At 38.4% G+C, this 19,845-nt stretch overlaps 1 protein-coding gene and 1 long non-coding RNA gene across 2 annotated transcripts; both read left to right on the forward strand.

Moving 5' to 3' along the window:
• The first annotated feature begins 264 nt into the window (after positions 1 to 264).
• LOC307154103 lies at positions 265 to 2,501 on the forward strand. Its single transcript, XR_013820274.1, has 5 exons — positions 265 to 385; positions 729 to 833; positions 1,052 to 1,103; positions 1,242 to 1,415; positions 2,405 to 2,501. It is a non-coding gene; the product is annotated as an uncharacterized lncRNA (long non-coding RNA).
• A 367-nt stretch (positions 2,502 to 2,868) lies between these two features.
• On the forward strand, positions 2,869 to 6,845 carry LOC307154105 (uncharacterized protein; the record flags this gene model as incomplete). The annotated part of the gene is made up of 5 exons (XM_079898879.1): positions 2,869 to 2,875; positions 3,199 to 3,362; positions 5,619 to 5,680; positions 5,845 to 5,939; positions 6,592 to 6,845. The coding sequence occupies 5 exons, from the start codon at positions 2,869 to 2,871 to the stop codon at positions 6,699 to 6,701; spliced, it is 438 nt and encodes a 145-aa protein (XP_079755005.1). The 3' UTR covers positions 6,702 to 6,845.
• Positions 6,846 to 19,845: the final 13,000 nt, after the last annotated feature.

Consider the following 19,845-nt stretch of genomic DNA (forward strand, 5'->3'; position numbering starts at 1 on the left):
TTTTTTTAATTTTTTTTTTAATGTACATTTTTATAATGATACCTTGCGTTACCTTGTCAAGAAAGTGATATACCACAATAATTTAATAAATATAATTATATATAAACTTTAGAATATAAATATGTTAACTAAGCTAGATTTACAAAATTAATTAACAATTAAAATGAATCGGTTGTGCAGTCAGTGTTGGGTTACCTGGAAGGGAAACATACATAACATAATACATATTCAACAACCCATAGGTGGCGATCATATGCGAGTTACCAATAAGCATGCATACAAGCGAAGAACCATGCGAGTCACAGACACGAGTTTACTATCAACGCGTGGCATCCTTTATGGTGGCTGGCAGCATTCTGTTTTGATGTACAAATGGTTGAGAGAGGTAAGTAGTATATGGAATAATATGTGGAAATGTATGCTTTTATCATAGTATGATAATTTGTGGGATTGTGAGCGTTTTCCCCAGAGCTGACTAACGCGTTTGCACATTTGTTTTGTTAAAGGAGCTTTATAATTTTGAAAATGCAGTTTTGAAATCTATCTTAAGAATTGAAAGTAAATCAAACATGTAAGAGAAGTACAAGATGCATCCATATATGTTAATTAGGTGTGAATTAAACTGTTTTCCTTAGAAAAATAACCTACAGGAATCCTGCATTTTTTTTTTTTTTAAGGATACTTTTATTTATTTATACATTAACAATATGTGCGGGAAATTTCTACAGGTTTTAGAATGAACAGAAACATGCAAGGACATCAAGCACACTTGTGCACACCTCCATTTTCCCTCATATCAGCATCACCAGAGACAGTGCTAGAAAGGTGTCAAGGTCTGTATGTTTTTTGTTGTTGTTGTTATTATTTTACCATTACCATTATTTTTTACCATAAATATTTTGACCTCATTTGTTTGACAGTTTTTTTTTTCTGCCAGTTTCTGTGTCCTGCCTGTATATGTTGTTTTCTCTCGAAAGCAGCCTAGATTGTTTATGCTTCTAGTTTGCTGATATTTTAATGTTGATATGCCTTCCTCTGCTGTTTGTTGTAGGTAGCTCCCGATGAGAGACCTAGTGTCATGCCTGATCTGGAATCAGCTGCAGGTTTGCCAAACTCCTAATTTTGATGAATTCATAAACTGACACTGTTAGTTTGTTACACAATGTGTTTGCCTTTCCTTAGTAAAGTGTGCGTGTGTGTGTGTGTGTGTCTGTCTCTCTCTCTCTCTCTCTCTCCTTTAGATGAGCTTTCCCCTGACTCGAAAGACAATATAGAGAGCTGAGTGAGAACTACTTCTCCCTGAAAAGAGAGCGGGACCATCATTACATCGACAAGAAGAGTCTCCATTACGCTATATATTCAAAAAAGTCCCTTTGTCTTCCACGGAAAGTAAACTTATGGATTTGCACATGAAGGTGAGTAAATGACGGCAGAATTATCATTTTTGGAAGAACTAGTCCTTTAATATGCATTTCAAGGCTGAGATTATGTGTCTGCAGAGCTAACGTTACTCACACAAAATAACATCTAAAGTGCATGTGACGAAGACAATATCTTTATGAACTTCAGAAAAATATTTATTAGATTTAGGTAAGTATTAACTAACAGACAGACAGACAGTTATATTCAAAACAACTCCAAATCTTACTAACTTTCCATGATAAAGTGCTTTACCATTTAAACAGATCCAACAAATAAAATGAAGAAAAAACATTATCTGTCGAAATCTGTCTGTATAATGTTGGGCACTGAGAGTATAATGGAAATATAATTAACCACAAACCAACATGAGACTTCAAGTCTTTTAAATAAATGATTCTCTCTTCTATCCTTTTCTTTTGGTATAGAATAAAATACCAGTTCAGGGTTCCTCTTTCAGCTGTTGTTGCAGCCAACTGCACAACATATTGCAGGCATTACTGAGACCGTGATGGCGGCGCAAAGCTACAGTGACGTGATGTGAACCGAATGAATAATCCGCACAGTTGGAGGTAGCCTACTAAGGCTTCCCACATAATCCATGATCAAATCTTTGATTTACAGTACAGTATTAATTCACACATCACAGTAACACTGCAAAATTAAAGACAGACAATGAGATCCGACTAAAATCACGTTTTATTGAGTCAGCAGTTATATACAAACAATAAGGAAAGCTTCAATACTTAAGTTTGTTGCAGTAGCTCACCAATCTGGCTTTCTGCCTCTGGTATGCGCGCACACCCTGTAATGTTTGAAAACAGGAAACCCATGTTTCAACAACTACGGATGGGCCCTGGCTATTAATTCGGGTTACAAGTCTGACTCTCTAACCATTAGGCCATGGTGGTACATTGACACACTTTCCATCCACAAACTTTTAAAATAAGGTTGAGATTTCATTCTTCTTCCTTCTCTTTTCCAGAGATTTGGAAGAACACGTCCTTCAACGGTGAGTTGTCCCCATACCTAACCCAACCATCTATTTGAATCGGAAAGTAACTGTTACCCTTAAAACTAAAATCATTTACATTTTTGTAAAATGTAAATACAGGTTGATGTGGAAGATAATATTTAAAAAAAATGAGCACAGCCTACCTCATTTGATTGAATGTTTATGACTTATTTTCAATTTTTAATGATTTTATTTATAAAACATTTAGGCTTAAAAATATTTAGTTTTTATATGTTCAGACAGTGATGGTGAAAGTGATTCAGAAATTGGAACTTTGTCCGAGGAGGAATCAAGTGATCTAGGAAGTGATATGGCAAAATGGGCTGTAAAAAATAAGGCAACACGCACATTGGTTGATGAGCTGCTCTTGGTGTTACATAACAGGGTTGTATTCAACTACCAGTCACAGGAGAAGATTGATGCAAGAACAGAAGATGACTGGTTGTTCACCCTTGATCGCTGCAGGCTTGCAGTGCATACAAACGTTTGTGCTGGACAATATGCATGTTGTCTGCCCTAGGGGTTGTCAGACGATTGCTGAACTTTCTAAAACAGGGACCGAGAGGGTGTAGGCTGTCCTCAAGGCAAATTGAAGAAATATCAGCAAAACTCTTGATCATTCCCACTACTTAGAATTATACTTCATTTGTAATACCTGCTGTAGCAATTTCCCTTCTTTATTTTATTTTTAAACCAGATCATTCAGCCCTGGCCAAGAGTGTCTGTCCATAAAAATAATAATTGGTCGCTTCTTTTTTGGCTAGAATTCCAGAAGAGAGTTCTTCAGCTCCTTGTCAAAATCAAGGATACAATTCACGTTGCCACCTCATCTGCTGGAACAAGTTATGAAGTGAAGCCGGCAAACACTGAAGAAGAGCTCGAAGCTTTAGAGAATCACCTGGAGGACAAGAATGAGGGAGCAGAACTGGTAAGTTTTCTTTATTTTCGCTCATGATCTGCGCTGTGTATGAACACTTATCCACTTTTTCATGAGAAATATTGCCCTATCGTTTTTTCCAAAAATGTTAGAAACTATTTTTGTTTATGCGTGCCTCTCTGAGATCTTTTTTTGGATTAAAAATCGTTTGTTATTTTGTTAGTTTATATAAACCTTAATATTATTTTCTTTGTGATTAAGATTATTATGCCTGATCATTGTGCCCCAAAATAAACTTTAAAGGTTATCTTGCACTGTATTATGTTTGATTGTATGTTTGCATACCATTTGCTAATTCGCCAGAAAAAAAAACGCGCTTTTACCATCTCAGAAGCACTAACATTAGCTATGGCCGTATCATTTTCCAATCTTATGTCCTTTTTCTTAGACGCTAGAAAAACCATAGATCGAGGAGAGAACCACTATAAATCTGGACATGTAGAACAGTGCAGCTTAGATGCTGGTTTACTTGCCGGTATTGTACGGGCCAGCATGAGGGACAAGGTTTATCGAGTCTCGGTAAGTAAAACTAGGGAGAGATAGAGGAGTTATAAATGTTCTATGTATTTAAGATAACTATACAAATAATCTCTGAACAAGCATAACACAGTTAAATTCCAAACATTTAATATAATAGGCATAATATAATTTAATATAATAGTTGTATTATAATAAATATAATATAACATAATATAATATAACATAATATAATTTAATATAATAGTTGTATTATATATGTTGAAATTAAAGAGAATTGTCCAATAGCATCAACAAATGCTTATTATAATATATTAGAATTAAACCATATATGTTCCCTAAATAAACCATATATACTCATTTTGTTAACATTTTCTTTACCAAATGCCAAGCAGGTTATAACTGGTGTGTTTTATGTCATAGATCAAAACGTGAAAATATTAAGAGGCTTTAACCACAGACCTTATTTCAGGCGATTTAGCAAAAACCCATTCAAAAAACCCATAGACTTTTAGGGCGAGGGAACCGGAAGTGCTAAAATGCTAACTCACTTCCGCGTTTTGGCCTACAAAAGTGACGTCATAACTTCGGAACTCTATTGGGGTCTGCGTATCAGGCTAGTGACACATGGTTTCACAACTCTAATGTGCATGGGGCGAATGTACAGGGCTTAAAGTTCTCAGGCACCATTCCTGATTTCAGGCAAAGAGCACTTTTAAATTAATTCAATACATTGTGCACATTTCCTCCTGGACAACTTTTCAGACCTCAAATCTTTTCTTGCTTTAAGCCCTGAATTTCAATGCTAAAGATTTGTAGAGATATTCTTATGCCTCTCGCTGATTGGGTACAAGACAAACACTCAAACTGATCTAATAAGTACAGCTTCACCTTTTGATCAGAGACAACAACAGAGACAGACAAGACGAAGAGGTGTGCACGTCTTATAGGAGCATGGGGCCTATAGAGCGTGCACAGTATGTTTTCATCCGGGTCTTTACAGCAGGAAGTGCCTTTTCCGGCTTCATTCACTTCTGAGGTGTGTGTTATGCTAGTTGTAGCTAATGTACCCTGGAGGACAAGTGCTCTAATGGGCCTTTCACACAGGACGCGGTATGCGCGGGGCTTGCCGCTGGGTTCAGCGTTGCCCTTCAGATACAACGCGATTTGCGCTGCGCTATGACGTAGGCGGAGTTTTAAAAACCTATATGGGGACACATATTAAAAACCTGTTTACACACATTGCCTACCTACAAGTTGCCTGACTGTTAAAACAACTATTTTTAATGTAAATCTGTCTGTCTATGAGACGATCATCCATTTTGATTTCCGTGCTTGTTTGGATCCCCTGTTTCTATTGGCCGCGCTGGTAATCGTCACAGAGCGCAGCGGCAAAAGTTGAACTATTTTGAACTTTGACCGCGGCGTGCGCGTGAGCACGCCAATGATGCGCACCGCTGCGCTTGCGCTTTGATCGACGCAGCAACAAAACATCCTTGCGCGGCGCAAGCCATTGATATGAATGGGTTTTATAGCGCAGCGCCGCGCATACCGCGTCCTGTGTGAAAGGCCCATAAAAAAACGAAGACAACAAAAGGGTTAAATAATTAATCTTGTAAAGTGCTGGCAAAGTTTCATTAACAATTGGCTTGTTCACCTTGGTGACCACTACAAACTCCTCGTCCTCATCATGTGCCTGCTTTGTGGAGGTCTGGACTCTACTGACCACTTTTCTGGTTATATTTTTAATTTCTTGTTGCTCCTTTTCAGAGTAAACATCTGAAGAGGTTTGGAGGCATTGATGCTGCAGACCATGTGAAGTCAATGGCTGCGCAAGTAACATTGTTCCTTTTTTGCATTAGTTTACAGTGATGTTCCCTGGCATATACTGTCATGCACTCCCCCCACACACCCACTTACTCGCTCTCTGCTACATTTTCATAATGAACTCGATTGCAATATAATATTCTAATATAAATCTGTTTTACCATGGCAGAACTATGACAAATAAAATGATGACCATAATGAGCCTCAGAGGAAAAAGTGGGAAGGTTGCCTTCATGAAGACCCGTCTCTACAAGATAATCTGTGGTGAGTTTGCTTTAACCTAGTAGTTTTGTAACAATGTTTTAAAAAATTGAATATAGTAAGCAGAATAATAATCATTTTAGTTGGAGGACTCTACAGAGCATGCTCTAATATATAATACTCCATTCTGGGCTCTAGACTAACCGGCAGCACTGGTTACTACCAACTGCCTTTTGTTGCTCGCCCAAGCACATGAATATCAATGACCTTGCACATTGATAAATACTAATTTATATACTTGAAACATTGGCAAAGCCACAGAAGTTGATATTTGAAAAATATTTTAATTTAAAGGGGTGGTTCAGAATTTTGGACATCGGACCTCATTTACAAATTAGCCTGTGTGTTATTTATCAACGGTTATTATTTATTCTCTCAACAGACATTTACATCGATAGTCTGGCGTTATAATTTATTTTATTTTGGTGTACTGTGGAGTGGGTAAAACTGTTTTTAATGGCAGGCTAGAGGATACTGTTGACCACCAGCGAACTATGCAACTGGAAGGACTGGGTGAAATTTTTTGAAAACTGTCTCCACTGATAAATAACACCCAGGCTAACGTGTGAATGAGGACCGATGTCAAAAATCCTGAACCACCCCTTTAAGAGGTTAACGTTTGCTAATACTGATCTGTTTTTTTCCCCCTCATCAGACACTGTCTTGAGCTCATTTGATACAACTACAACAAAAGTAAACGAATACATGGCCAAATTCTTGAAATATGCACCAGAGGAGTATAGGAGAGGTGGTAGAAAGAAGTAACTAGAAGAGAAGATTTTAACCAGCCGTGTTCAATGTTGCCCAATGGTTGGGCCGTTTTTCTAAAGGTTAAAGTTCGACACGTAAAATTGTTGTGTGAAATGTTGGCACACTTGCAGCCGTGTAATAAAGAATGTTTCTTACGTCAGTGAAATGTCTTTATTGATCTTCTTTATTGATCTTTATTGGGCCGGTTGCATAAAGCTCTAAGACAGTCTTACAACTTAGACATCTATTTATTTTCTTTAAGACTGTTCATATCTTTTTTAAATCATTTACATAAAAATGTAGATTAGCCTAATTTGATAGCAAAAACTAAGACTGACTGCCCTTGATTAACTGCTATTGGGTCATATTTGAACTTAAGACACTGTCTTAACATAATGGCTTTGTTTATGCAACCGGCTCCTGGTCTTGCTTTGACCAATTGGCTTCTTCCTAGCTGACTCTGTGTCCGCAAACTTAGTGTTTATGTATCCATTTTAAGGTGTTTGCTGTTACTGTTGAACACATCAATACTTTAGTGAAAACAGTTTAACAAAATAAACTGTTGAAAAGCAAGACTTTATAGTGATGTTGAAATTTCAACGTTGATTGGATTTGCAAAATCTAAACTAAAATCTATTGATTCAATGTTGACGAATTCACTTATGTTGAGAAACGTGACGTTGGAAAGACGTTGCTATTTCAACGTTGATTAGATTTGCAAAATCTAAACAAAATTCAATGGTTATCCAACACTGGCACCTGACGTTGATTCAACAGTGACTCGACGTTAAAATGTCAGCTGGGATATGTCTCGTCTTTTGCTTTTGAGAGACCTTTCAAAGAGATTGCCTTTCAGACACCGTGTGTGGTACTACAATCTTGCAACCAATTCCACTCATTTTACAATTATTAGATGATGGGGGGGAAAAGTGAATTGTAAAGTATCAGTGGTTAAATACTGACTAATCACAACATGATTCTGCACATGTGGATAGTAAATCATCGTCAGGTGGTATTGATAATGTGCTTGTAAGTGTTTCCAACGCTATTGCCTAATCTAACTGGATTCAATTTGTCAGTTGTCTAGTAATTTGCTTCAAGAATCAAGACCTGAATGCAGTTTTTGGGGCCTTCCCGGAAAATTCTTACAACTAAACACTAACAACATTGTGCCCTCTGCTGCCTGATAATGCTGGCGTAATTTTTTCTCTGGCTTGTGAAACTAACTGATCAGTTTGGGTAAATATTTTTAACACAATTTAAATCTTTAAATTGTGCAAACACTTGATTTCTCTGGAGGCCTGTAGAAAGTTTGTGCACCTCAAATTTGGCTTGTTTTCGGCTGCTGTGACGAACGGTTTGCGTGCTTTATCAATTTATTAATCTCAACTCGTTTACATATCCCTTATGCTGAATTCCTGCAACTCAGTTAATCAAAAATAACCAGTTCTGGGAACGTTGCTGACATGTTTAGAAAAAAGGTGCTATGTTTTAGCAAACAAGACAGTGATTCAGGTAAGATAAAGTTAGATTTGGTGATGTAGGCCTAAACAACCAACTCAGAAACCCAAAAAAAAAAATGAAAGCTGTCACTTGAGATTCCTTGCCTACTGCTCTCAGAAATCGCAGAATTTAAAGTTATAGTAGGCTACTGTGCACACACAGAGACACAAAAGAAATAAATTTCATAACAGAAAATTGTTTTCCTGTTTGATCATTCTGCATACAGCAGACTTAAACCTTGACAACAGATCACATTTATTTCATAAGATGAATTACTGAGATGAGGTAAAAAAAAACAAAAAACACTGGGGGTCCATGTTTCTGGGTTCCGGAAGGGTCTAATGGATTGTCAACCTTAAAATCAGTCCTGTTTGTGTGGTGGAACAAGCAATGGTATATAGAACTATGTTTAACATCTTAATTTCATTAACTAATTATGTTAACTCAGCTAATTTAATGTAGAAGAGATGGACACTATGTAAACTAAGTAGGCCTAAATGTATTGTTTAGAGTTTCCTCTGACTAAAGATTTTCCACTGTTGATATGGAATATGCAAGTGTCAGAAAAAAGAAAAGCTTTACTGCTACAATGGGGTTTAATAGATGCTATATCAGGGTTCACCAATCTCGGTCCTGGAGGGCCGCTGTCCTGCAGAGTTTAGCTCCAGCCAGCTCCAACACACCTGTTTGAAAGTTTCTATGCCTAGTGAGACCTTGATTAGCTGGTTCAGGTGTGTTTAATTGGGGTTGGAGCTAAACTCTGCAGGACAGCGGCCCTCCAGGACCGAGATTGGTGAACCCTGTGCTATATGCTGAGGGAGAAACTGCAAATTTAACATTTTTCTCTTTTCTGACTTTTCTTTTCTAAGGCTATATCCTAGAAAAATCCTGGAAACTCAAAATTAACTCAATAGCATAATATTCTCATTTCAAAATAAATTTAATTTCTCCTACATTTCTTCTTCTCCTTTAATGAAGAAGACGTTGTAGGCTACCCTTTTTGCATTTGCGCCACAGTAAAGTGACATATTACTGATTGACTTTAAAAGATCCTGGATATCATTCATATTGCCAGCATATTGCAGATGTGACTCACACAAACACGAATATCAGCGAGAGCAGTATGTTTACATAATTACAGGTTATTTATTTTTTTATTATTCGTTTTGGTATAGCCTACATTAAATCTCTTAGTACACAAACTAAAATGATCACACTGGTAACACGGTTACATTCTTTCAAAACATGATCTCTTTATTCAGTTGATCGATAACTCACCAAGTACGTTATGATTTCGACCAAATGCGTCGGGGCAGTATATGTTGACGAATCAACCGCATTTCAACGTTGAATCGATGTTTTATTTTCAACGTAATAACGTTCTGATATACCGACCAAATAGTGAACGTTGATTCAACGTTGAAATTTGATCGACGACTGATACTAACCTTTACAACTAAAAATCAACGTTGAATCGACATCGGTCTGCTATCTGGGGTATTTCCCTCATATTAAATATAAAACGCATGCGTAGACTGATATTTTTCTAATGTCTGGACTCCTTTATTAAGGGAGTATGGATATAGAAACAGACGTTTACAATATATTGGTATTAAATGCATTTTCTGAGAATTTATATTCCAAGTTTTGACTGCAAATGTCACGTCCATAACGCTGGAATTGCCCAGCATGCTTCGAGTCGCCTAACTTAATAGCTCTTTGCTGGCCTTTCGGTAGTGTAACAATCTTAGCAAAAGGAATGTACTTTGCAATAACGTGTCTTTCAAGAACATTCAAATCGCAGAGTTCTGGAGGAATGGGAGCAAACTTAAGTTTATTGGCTAAAGAAATGTCTGGCATCAGACCTCTCAATAGTGTATTATGACAGCAGTGACAGATCCACTCTGTTTTCCTGATCTCCAAGGGACATTGATCAGGGCAGTCGGAGCAGATGTGAACATAGTTTCCAGTTAAGCAAACTAAAGCAACTGTCGGATTCTTCTGATAACATTTTTAAGATACTTAAAAAAGATACTTTTTTAGCAACTGTCGGATTCTTCTGATAGTGCTCACAATCACATGATTTCACTTGATTTGAGAAGAGTGCTCTGGCACAGCATGTGCAGATATAAGTTGGGCCCTGTTTTATAACATCTCTGAAAACATTTAACCCCCTGAGGTCAGCGGTATCGCCGGCGATACCAGCTCGCTTTTTTTTTTATCAGTGTAAAAGAAACTCATAAATAATCCTGTGAACGCCCCCATATATGCTCGAGAAACACAAGTTTATTCAGATCATTACTTGTTTACACCGTCTCGCAGCGCTGTGAGGAATAATAATAATGGAAAATGTACCTCAGAAGTGCGGCTATATCGAGGAGCGAGCTGAGGAATACTGTAAGTTTTTTTCCTTCTCACGTGAATCGGGTTTCTGTTTATGAATGAATGAACGGCAGAGATGCGCGCTGTTTACCACAGCTCGCAAAAGACAGTTTAAATTTAAATCGCGTGTGTGAATGAATGATGATGTTTTAGCAAACTGTATTGCTATACTGAGATGAGTAAAAATCGACTGAAATATGTTGAAATAAAATGTAGGCTATTTGTATAAGGAACGTATTATACTGCAAATTAACATTTATATGCGCTAATATTTCATAAAGACAACGTTACAGTCAGGCGAAATATGAAAGACAACATTTTGTTGACTAGATTTGGGTACAGTTTTTACTGTAGAATATACTGTAAGATTACACTTGAATTGTTGTTGTAATTGTAACCTTTTTAATAAAAAAAATATATTTACAAGGTAGATGTAAACAAACTATTAAAAGGTAAATATAATTTTTTTCTTTAAATAATTTGTATTGTGTTTTATTAGTAACAAATTTGGGGAGAGGATAAATATTCCAAAACTGAAAATACAGTATGAGAATTAACTGCACAATTACTAGACATGTTTACCTTGGATATTATACAATTTGCAAGCACAATGTGTGAAAAAAAAAAAAAAAAAAAAATGTATATAAAATATTTGTGTATACATATATACACATATATATATATATATATATATATATGTGTGTGTGTGTGTATGCATATATATATATATATGTGTATGCATATATATATATATGTGTGTGTGTGTATATATATATATATATATATATATATATATATATATGTGTGTGTGTGTATGTGTGTGTGTATGAAGAGTTCAGATGCAAAAGCCTCTAAATGCCATCTGAAATTTTCTTCTAGAATGATCATTTTTATGAAGCTTGTATATTTAAGTTAGCTATAGGTGACACACCTGAATGAATGGCTCATTAAGTATGCAGGGGCATTGTCTCATCAGGTGTGAACTACTAAATATGCATGATCGTTTACGCCCCATCCGCATATTGCCTTTCCTAAACTAAAAGTGTTTTGCAAAACTTAAATCAATGTATCGTTTTATGTGAATGATTAGGCAGGATGATTTTCACATCATTTTGAAGAAAAAACTCTAGGCGACGACAAAGTCTTATTGACATATATTTAGTATGTGTTTTGTGGCCTTATTTCAGAAACTTTCATTTTTAGTTTTTTCAATAACCATGCATAAACATTATTCTCTCAAAAATGAAAACATGTACATACATGTGGCTCACATATTATGGAAGTCCTGTTTGTGCTAAATAGAGTGTAATTTTTTTTTGCCATTGATATGTTTATAAGCAACTGAAAAAAGCACAAATGTCAGGGCATGTCAGAACATCTCAAGGACCCCAAAAACACTCCAGACCCCAGAGGGTTAAGGCTCTTAACACAGTCGGATCTTGTACTGCGTCAGGCTGGGTATTTTGTAACATGTCTCTCCGCTGGCGCATCAGATTCATGTTTTTGTATTTGCTCTGTATGTCTTGTGCACAGTGTACTTTGTGAAGTATCTTGATTTCAGATATTTTGTTTTTAGATTTTAAATAAATTGTATTCTTTCTGACGAGCCCTAAAATGTGCATCACAGTGATAACGTTGTTTAAAAATGTTCTTCCTTTTTTCATAGAAGTTAGGATCATTTTTGCATCGGTTTGTATAATGGTCCCTTTGCCTTTGCCTAAACTTTGGATCTTTTAAATATCGATTAACAAGATATTTCATATGTTGCTCTTTATATGTAGTTATATTTATTACTCTCTTTTTTCCCCTCTGTATTGTTATTTCTGTACTTGCTAATTGCATAAGCCTTTCTTCTCTCTCTGTGTTCTTTAATATTTCTATATTTGTTTTTCATTTTTGTTTGTGTTCTTCCCTGTAAAACATACTATTCCATTACTTGTTCTTCATGGCTTGTTTATGCCTTTGCCTGGATTCACTACTTCTTTTGTAATCATAGACTTTACGTACAGCCTGTTTTTTGTCATAAACACCTTGCCTCTGAACCATTTCTTTGTGCCATTTTTTAGAGTAAGCCTTTCGCTTCCGAGTCTTGTTCAGTTTTTCTGTCTGCTTGATTGTAGATTGTGAATATTGGTGATTAGGAGACGACAATGGCAATAGGCTTTATGCCCAGCTCCACTACTTCCTGAACTTCAGCCAGCTCCTTTGTTTCCTGTCTGCCATTATTGGACAAACTGATTAATCCAGGTGTGTCTGATTATTGTTACTGAAGTCAGGCACACCTGGATTAATCAGTTTGTCCAATAATGGCAGACAGGAAACAAAGGAGCTGGCTGAAGTTCAGGAAGTAGTGGAGCTGGGCATAAAGCCTATTGATCCTGTGACAGCATGCCATGAGAAAGTTCACTGAATGACACATTTTTATTACTGTCTTGATTCTGAGTGACAGAAGTTATAACGTCCATTTTATCTTGAGTCAAGTGGGCTTGATACGTGGCTTGATTTGACGTGGGTTCATTAACGTTAGTCTCAGATGGTTGTTGAACCGGATCTTGGACACACATTTGTGAGACATCAGCAGACCTGGATTGTTCACTTTTTGACAGAGCTTTGTTCTCAAAAGAGACAGATGGATGTATTTGGTTAATGGACGATACAGGCAGCAGATCAAATTGTTGCTGGTCTCTCAATTCGAAACACCATTGAAACAATAGGATCAGCCTCTCGATCAGTTCTTCTAAACGGAAGGTCAACATCACGGCCGTACCAGTGCTTTCATCTTCATCAGGCATTCCATATGCTGTTCTGCAGTGAGAATCAAAATAACCAAACCTCCCTGAGCGATCTCTGAATACGGCGATACATGAGCATCCACACGGCAGCAACGCGTCACTCACATCTGCTCTGAGGCATTGCAGTGTATTCTCAAGGTTTTCATACTTGCCTAATGCAGGTGAATCTTTTAGAAATCCAACTCTCTGAGGATGTTTCAGGATGTTGTAGCAGGCTGAGTTGGTCTTAACTGTGCTTGGCAGCTCATCAAAGTTTAAAAAATTAGCCACAAATTGTCCTTTGTTCTGCAGTGTTCGTTTGACACTAGTGTAAACTGCATCATCTTGCTGTAAAATGTGGTCTAAATCGAAACTTTGCAACTCATTGTGTTAATTATGGACAGCTAGGAACATTAAAGGAGTCATATAATGGTACATGCACTTTTACAAGTTGATTGTAAAAGTTTTTTTTTCTGTTTCCGGTGTGAGTACGCTGTGCACACCTGGCTGCTGCTTCACGCTGGAACTTTTTGTTTTGTTTGTTTGTTTGGCGCCTACCATGTCATCTCCTTTCTTGCTGAACTGGACATTTGCTTGGACTTTATTACTGTCATTTCCCTGTGGATTTTACTGTGGATATAACGCGGACACTGACAACTTCCCAACTCATCACTGGTACTCATCCAACTCGCACAACTCACACTACTCTGCTACTATCTGCCGATCTTCGCGCTACTCCATTGTACCTTCAACGTAGGTGGCCGGTGAGTCTCCACTCCCTTGCTTATCTATCGTGGACAGTTTGTTGAATGGTCGGTTACCCCCTATCATTTAATTATTCTGATAAGGTCTTTCATGCTGCATTGATCGTGCAAAATTAGCGCTGCGAGTGTTGCTGCTTTCTTGCACTTCATTGCAAGAGAAGTGCGTTCTTCAATTGCCAGTGATGTCGTGTTGTTTCTACGTGTCCGCTGTCTAATTATGCATACTGCATGCAACGTCCCAGTCCCTGCACTGCTTAGAGTTTTAACTCTGGGTTTATTACTCTGTTGTGTCATACCCATGGCGTTTAACTACTCGCTACTCCAATTGCGTTACATGAAAACTCATCCTCGTCTCGACGCGACTACATACAGGCTCTGCACGGAGCTCGGGATTGCTAGGCGACCGCGCTATGTCCATCGTTCCTGTCGCCTCCATTTCTCATCGCGCTGCCCGTCGTCTTCAGCCATTCCTTCCATCTGGTCGAACCGCTCAGATACGCGCTATTCTATGCTGCCGTCTACTCACCGTGGAAAAAAACTCACCTCATTAAAAACTGTTTCCTGTGATCTGTCTCTGACTAATCTACTTACACGCAATGACTGTGCGTTTCATCCTGCAGTTGCGCTGTTCAACTGTCGGTCTCTCACAGATAATGCTACTGTACTTTGCGCTCTACTAACTGAGAAAAACTTCGACTTATTGCTCCTCACTGAAACATGGCAAACTCCTAATGACTATTTCCACCTAAATCTTCTCACTCCCTCTGGATACAGCTACCTGGCCAAACCTCGTCTGACATCAAGGGGTGGTGGCCTGGCTGCTGTTTACCGCAGCAGCATTTCTGTCAAAACTATTGACTTTCATGTGACTTCAACCTTTGAATATTTAATTCTCAAAGTTTCTGGTACATCTCCAATGCTCTTGATTCTCCTGTATCGTCCACCTAAATCTTTCTCAAATTTCTTCAGTGAACTGCATGAACTGTTAACCCTTTCTTCTGCCTTATCCCCTTGTGTTATATTACTTGGTGATTTCAACATACATATTGATACTGTTTGTGGAGAATCGCGTGAACTCTTGTCAGTGTTTGAATGTTTCAATCTTGTACAACATGTCGATTTTGCTACACACTCAAAAGGTCACACACTGGATCTTGTCTGCACTGCTGGTCTACACAATGTTTCTGTGCTTGGCTCTCAAATTGGACTGTCTGATCACCTCCTAATTGAACTAAACTGTGTAAAGGCAATTTTCAGAGGTTAATAAAAACAGCATCAAATGGTGTAAGAAACTTTCAAGAGGCAAAATTGTAATAAAGAGAAAAGGTTTATTCTTTGAGGACTCTTTTCACAAACCGCAGCTACCCAGCTTGGAAACAGAACTCCTGCCAGGCTCAACAAACATAGACATTTTATACAGGTTTCTGACATCCTGACCACTCCTTCCCAGTTTCTGTAGTTTTCCTTAAAGATATCCCATATCTTTAGCTGGTTTGGACTGGTTTCTACCCCCCCTGGGCAGGTCAAACTGTTCTTTGTCCCTGAGAAGCCAAAAGGCCTTCATTTATGACCTAAATTACCTCCTGCTTCCCTCAGCTGCTAGAAACCCTCAAAGAAACACATGATTAAATGGGATTAACAGTTTGGAAACAAATGAATATAAGAAATACTGAATTTTCCACAACAACTGTGAAATGCCTCTTCCCCGCCTCAGGGTGAAATCCACTATAACCTACCGTAACGTCAATTCTGTTAATCCTCTACTGTTTTCTGAATCTCTACAAACTCATCTCTCTGATATTACTGTACACACTAGCTCTCTCGATATCCTTACCAAATATAATACCTGTATTTCCACTGCCCTTGATTTACATGCACCTCTGAAAAGTAGAGTCGTACCTTCTACACACGTCTCCCTGGTTTACCGCTGCACTTCGTAATCTAAAAACAGCTGGTCGTCGTCTTGAACGCCTTTACAAGAAAACTGGTTTGACTGTTCACCTTACTGCTTTCACTGACCATATCCAGTTGTACAAATCTGCTATAAACACTGCACGCTCTAGCTACTACTCTACTATTATTAATAATGCATCTTCTCGACCCAAAGCACTTTTTTCTGTAGTCAATAAACTCACCAACCCTCCAGCACCTGTCATAAGTAATTCAGCAGACCTCTGTGAGTCATTCCTGCATTTCTTTCAAAATAAAATTGATAGCATTCATAATTATTTCCCATCCATGATCTCCCCTGTCTCCACACACGACTTCTACACTGCTTTTACACCTGGTACTCTCACTGATTTTGCCACCCCAACCCCTGCTTATATCTCTGAGCTAATCAAAAAAGCAAACGCATCTTCCTAATCAACAAAGAAAACGCATCTTCCTGTCATCTTGATCCTGCTCCTACTACTTTACTTAAAAAATGTGCACGTTATTTCACTGCCAATTTCACTTCTCATCTCCCAACTACTAAGTACTGGTGCTGTTCCTCTGGAATTAAAAACTGCTGCTGTCACTCCTGTCCTAAATGTGGCGGGCGAGACACAGGTGGTATCACAAATTTCAGATATAAGGAATTTCGACTACGCCACCCTGGGAATTTCACCCAGGGAAATATGAATGACACTTAAATTGTTATTAGGTCACACAGGTTCGACTCTCTTAAAACGGTAGGCAGAAACGTAGGTATCAAAAATACAAAATCTTTATTAATATAAAGTTTAATTTAGAGCAAGGAGATAAATCACATTAAAATAGTATCTGTTGTACAAGACAGCGTCTGAAGGCTGGAAAGAGAGATACAATATATGGCTGACAAAGTTTCAAAATAATAAAAATCACAAACACATACACAACATACTTCACTAATACTTACACAGTTTACACACACAATAACTACACAGACTTACAGGGCTGAGGTACACCACAGGAGAGGTGATCACTAAGCTAGTTAGCCAAAAGCACACTCGCACACACATCACCGTGCACTTCAGATCACACCACAACACTTCAAAAGTGTCACACGGCAAACGTTCGGAGGAGCACCACCACCACAAAAGATCCTTCACCCGTGGGACCCCAGCACCTGAGAGCAAATCAAAATAAATACACAAACTTCAAAACAATTACAATCAACCACAGTTTGGATAGTATCGCAATGTAGTCATGAAGCAGATACTCATAACAATGATATACAGAGATTTAAACAAAAGAAAACAAATGAACTCAATTCATACAACAGGGGAGACAGGCTCGCACCGAGCGAGCAGATAGTTTTATGCTCCTGTTATGAACACCGATGAGCGTCAACATCAATTCAGTACACCGTAAACTATCAGTCAAACCAGACAGCAACAATCCCCTCTATTAGTGGGGAGATACGACGTTCTCGCTGTATGGCAGCAGAGAAGCGACAGGGCTGTAAAGTTAACTGTAGCGACAGCGGAAGAAGCAAAACGCCACAGACGAGAAGAATCCTGAGTCAAAATAAAAAAAGAAAAGCACAACTAAAATGTATGTTTTCACCTGTTAAAATGTTCAGCTCATAATTACATACACGATTACACTTACCGAAAAGGGGCAATGTGCTTACACAATGTGCTTATCACTTCACAGACATGGATACTCTTGAGTTCATATAAGCCGCCATTCAACTGGAATACAAGGATACTGCACACAACTCAAAACGTCAGCCGATCCCTAAACCCCAAACGAGTCGAAACAACCCGCTTTCCACAGAACAATTAACACATACCTGAGAGGTGAACAGTCCCGAGTCCACCCACCGAGACAGCCGAAGGAAACGGAGGGGAAAAGACAGGCTAGAATGCAACACGAATCATCAATAACATATGCACAGCAACTAGAAACAAACTGCTAAAGGCTAACAGCACATACCTGCAGTTACTGTCAACAACGGAAGGGGAGGAGCCGGATGTGACTCATCCCAGGCTACAGCCAACCAGGTCTTAAATAGGCAGAATTCCTTGCTGATAGGTGCTCACTAATGTCAATCATTCCCACTCATCTTATTCATTCATTCATTCGGTTACATAAAGAAACCTGACCTCGACCCCTCTGACATGGCAAACTACAGACCAATCTCAAATCTACCATTTTTTCGAAACTGCTTGAAAAAGTGGTCACTGCTCAGCTTCAAACACATTTGTCATCTAACAATCACTATGAATTAGGCCTGCACGTTTTCAAGTTTTTCATTAACCGTTAACTGAGGCCCTTAGCGGTTAATACTCGGTTAACCAAAAAACCATAGTGTGCGTGCCGCAACCCCGAGATAGGCGTAATTTGCGGGTGACATGTCCCCACCACTTTTGAAACATCTCGCGGCACGAATACCAATACAAATAAACAAAACATCTCCAGTTAACTAGCAGAGCATTCATTTCGTTCATTTTTTTTAGGCGATCTAGCGCTGAAATGTTTGTTTTTTAAATCAAGTGATCAAAGTGCTCGTTGCCGCGGCGATCGAGAAGGGTCTTGTAAAACGTGCTGAGGTATTATTAATTCGTGGCCACGAAACAATTCACCTGAATATTCACCAATTCACAAAAAAAAAAAGGAATAAAAAGCTGTACGAGAATAGTCGGCCTTCACTGAAGAGCTGTCTTCACAGGTAAGAAAAACAGTTTAATAATTATTATTAATTCGTGGCCACGAAATAATTCACCTGAATATTCACCAATTCACAAAAAATAGGTCTTTAGCATTCACTAATTAATAGTATCAAACTGTTTTTGGCCACGTTGTAATTCGTTAAATCAAAATGAGGGAGGGAATTAGTTCAACGTGTCCACGATTTATTAAAACGAGGGAACAAATAAGTCGTCGTAACAACTAATTATTTAGATCAGTGGACAGGGCGCATAAGAACAAACAGTGACAAACAGTTTTGCTAAGAAGCTGCTCCTGAAAAAAGGATCGGTACCAACTATTTGTGTTTCTGCTGCACCTCCAGAAAAACTGAAGTGAGTGTAACGTTTTATTAAAGGGGGGGTACAATGGTGTTTCATGTATTTAGAGTTGTTTACAGTGTTAAAGAGATGGATTCTCATGCTAAACATGGGCAAAGTTTAAAAAAATATATTTTGGACGAATAACAGAGAATTTCTGTGCCGAAAATCTTACTTCCGGGTTGGTACAAGTTTCGGCTGTTTTTTTTCGATCGTGGATCTAATGACGTAGATGAGAGTGGAACTCCTTATATGAGCATTTCTCTCGGAAAAGCTCGCCCGCGCACACGTCGACCAGAGGAGAGCGAGACCGCGCACATCATCGCGCTTCAATAGGAAATCATCGGCAGCCAGCGCTGCATAGGATTTGTTCAAGAATGTCTCCAAAAAAGTGTGTTTTTGGATGTGAGGGAAAGCTTACCGTGTTCAGTTTTCTAAAGAACCCAGTGTTACAGGAACAGTGGATCCAGTTTGTTTTTCCGGGGCAGCAACGGAGTGTACCAAGTGCGGTTGTGTTCTGGTCATTTCAGTGACGAATGTTTTATTAACAAGGCCCAGGTCGACGCTGGATTTGCAAATCGTTTGCTATTAAAACGTGGAGCGGTCCCAGTGATAAAAGACCCCATTCATGTAAGTACAACTGGATCAGATTTCTGTCTTTTGCTGGAAATCAAGCACTACCGCTTGACTCTATAGCTCCGCCTCCAGGACTTCGGCTTTTTCCGGAGAGAATCGGAAAGCTGTATTTTTCTTTTAGAAATATAAT

The sequence above is a fragment of the Squalius cephalus genome, assembly GCF_949319135.1.
Source record: "Squalius cephalus genome assembly, contig: scaffold_91, whole genome shotgun sequence".
Lineage (NCBI taxonomy): Eukaryota > Metazoa > Chordata > Actinopteri > Cypriniformes > Leuciscidae > Squalius > Squalius cephalus.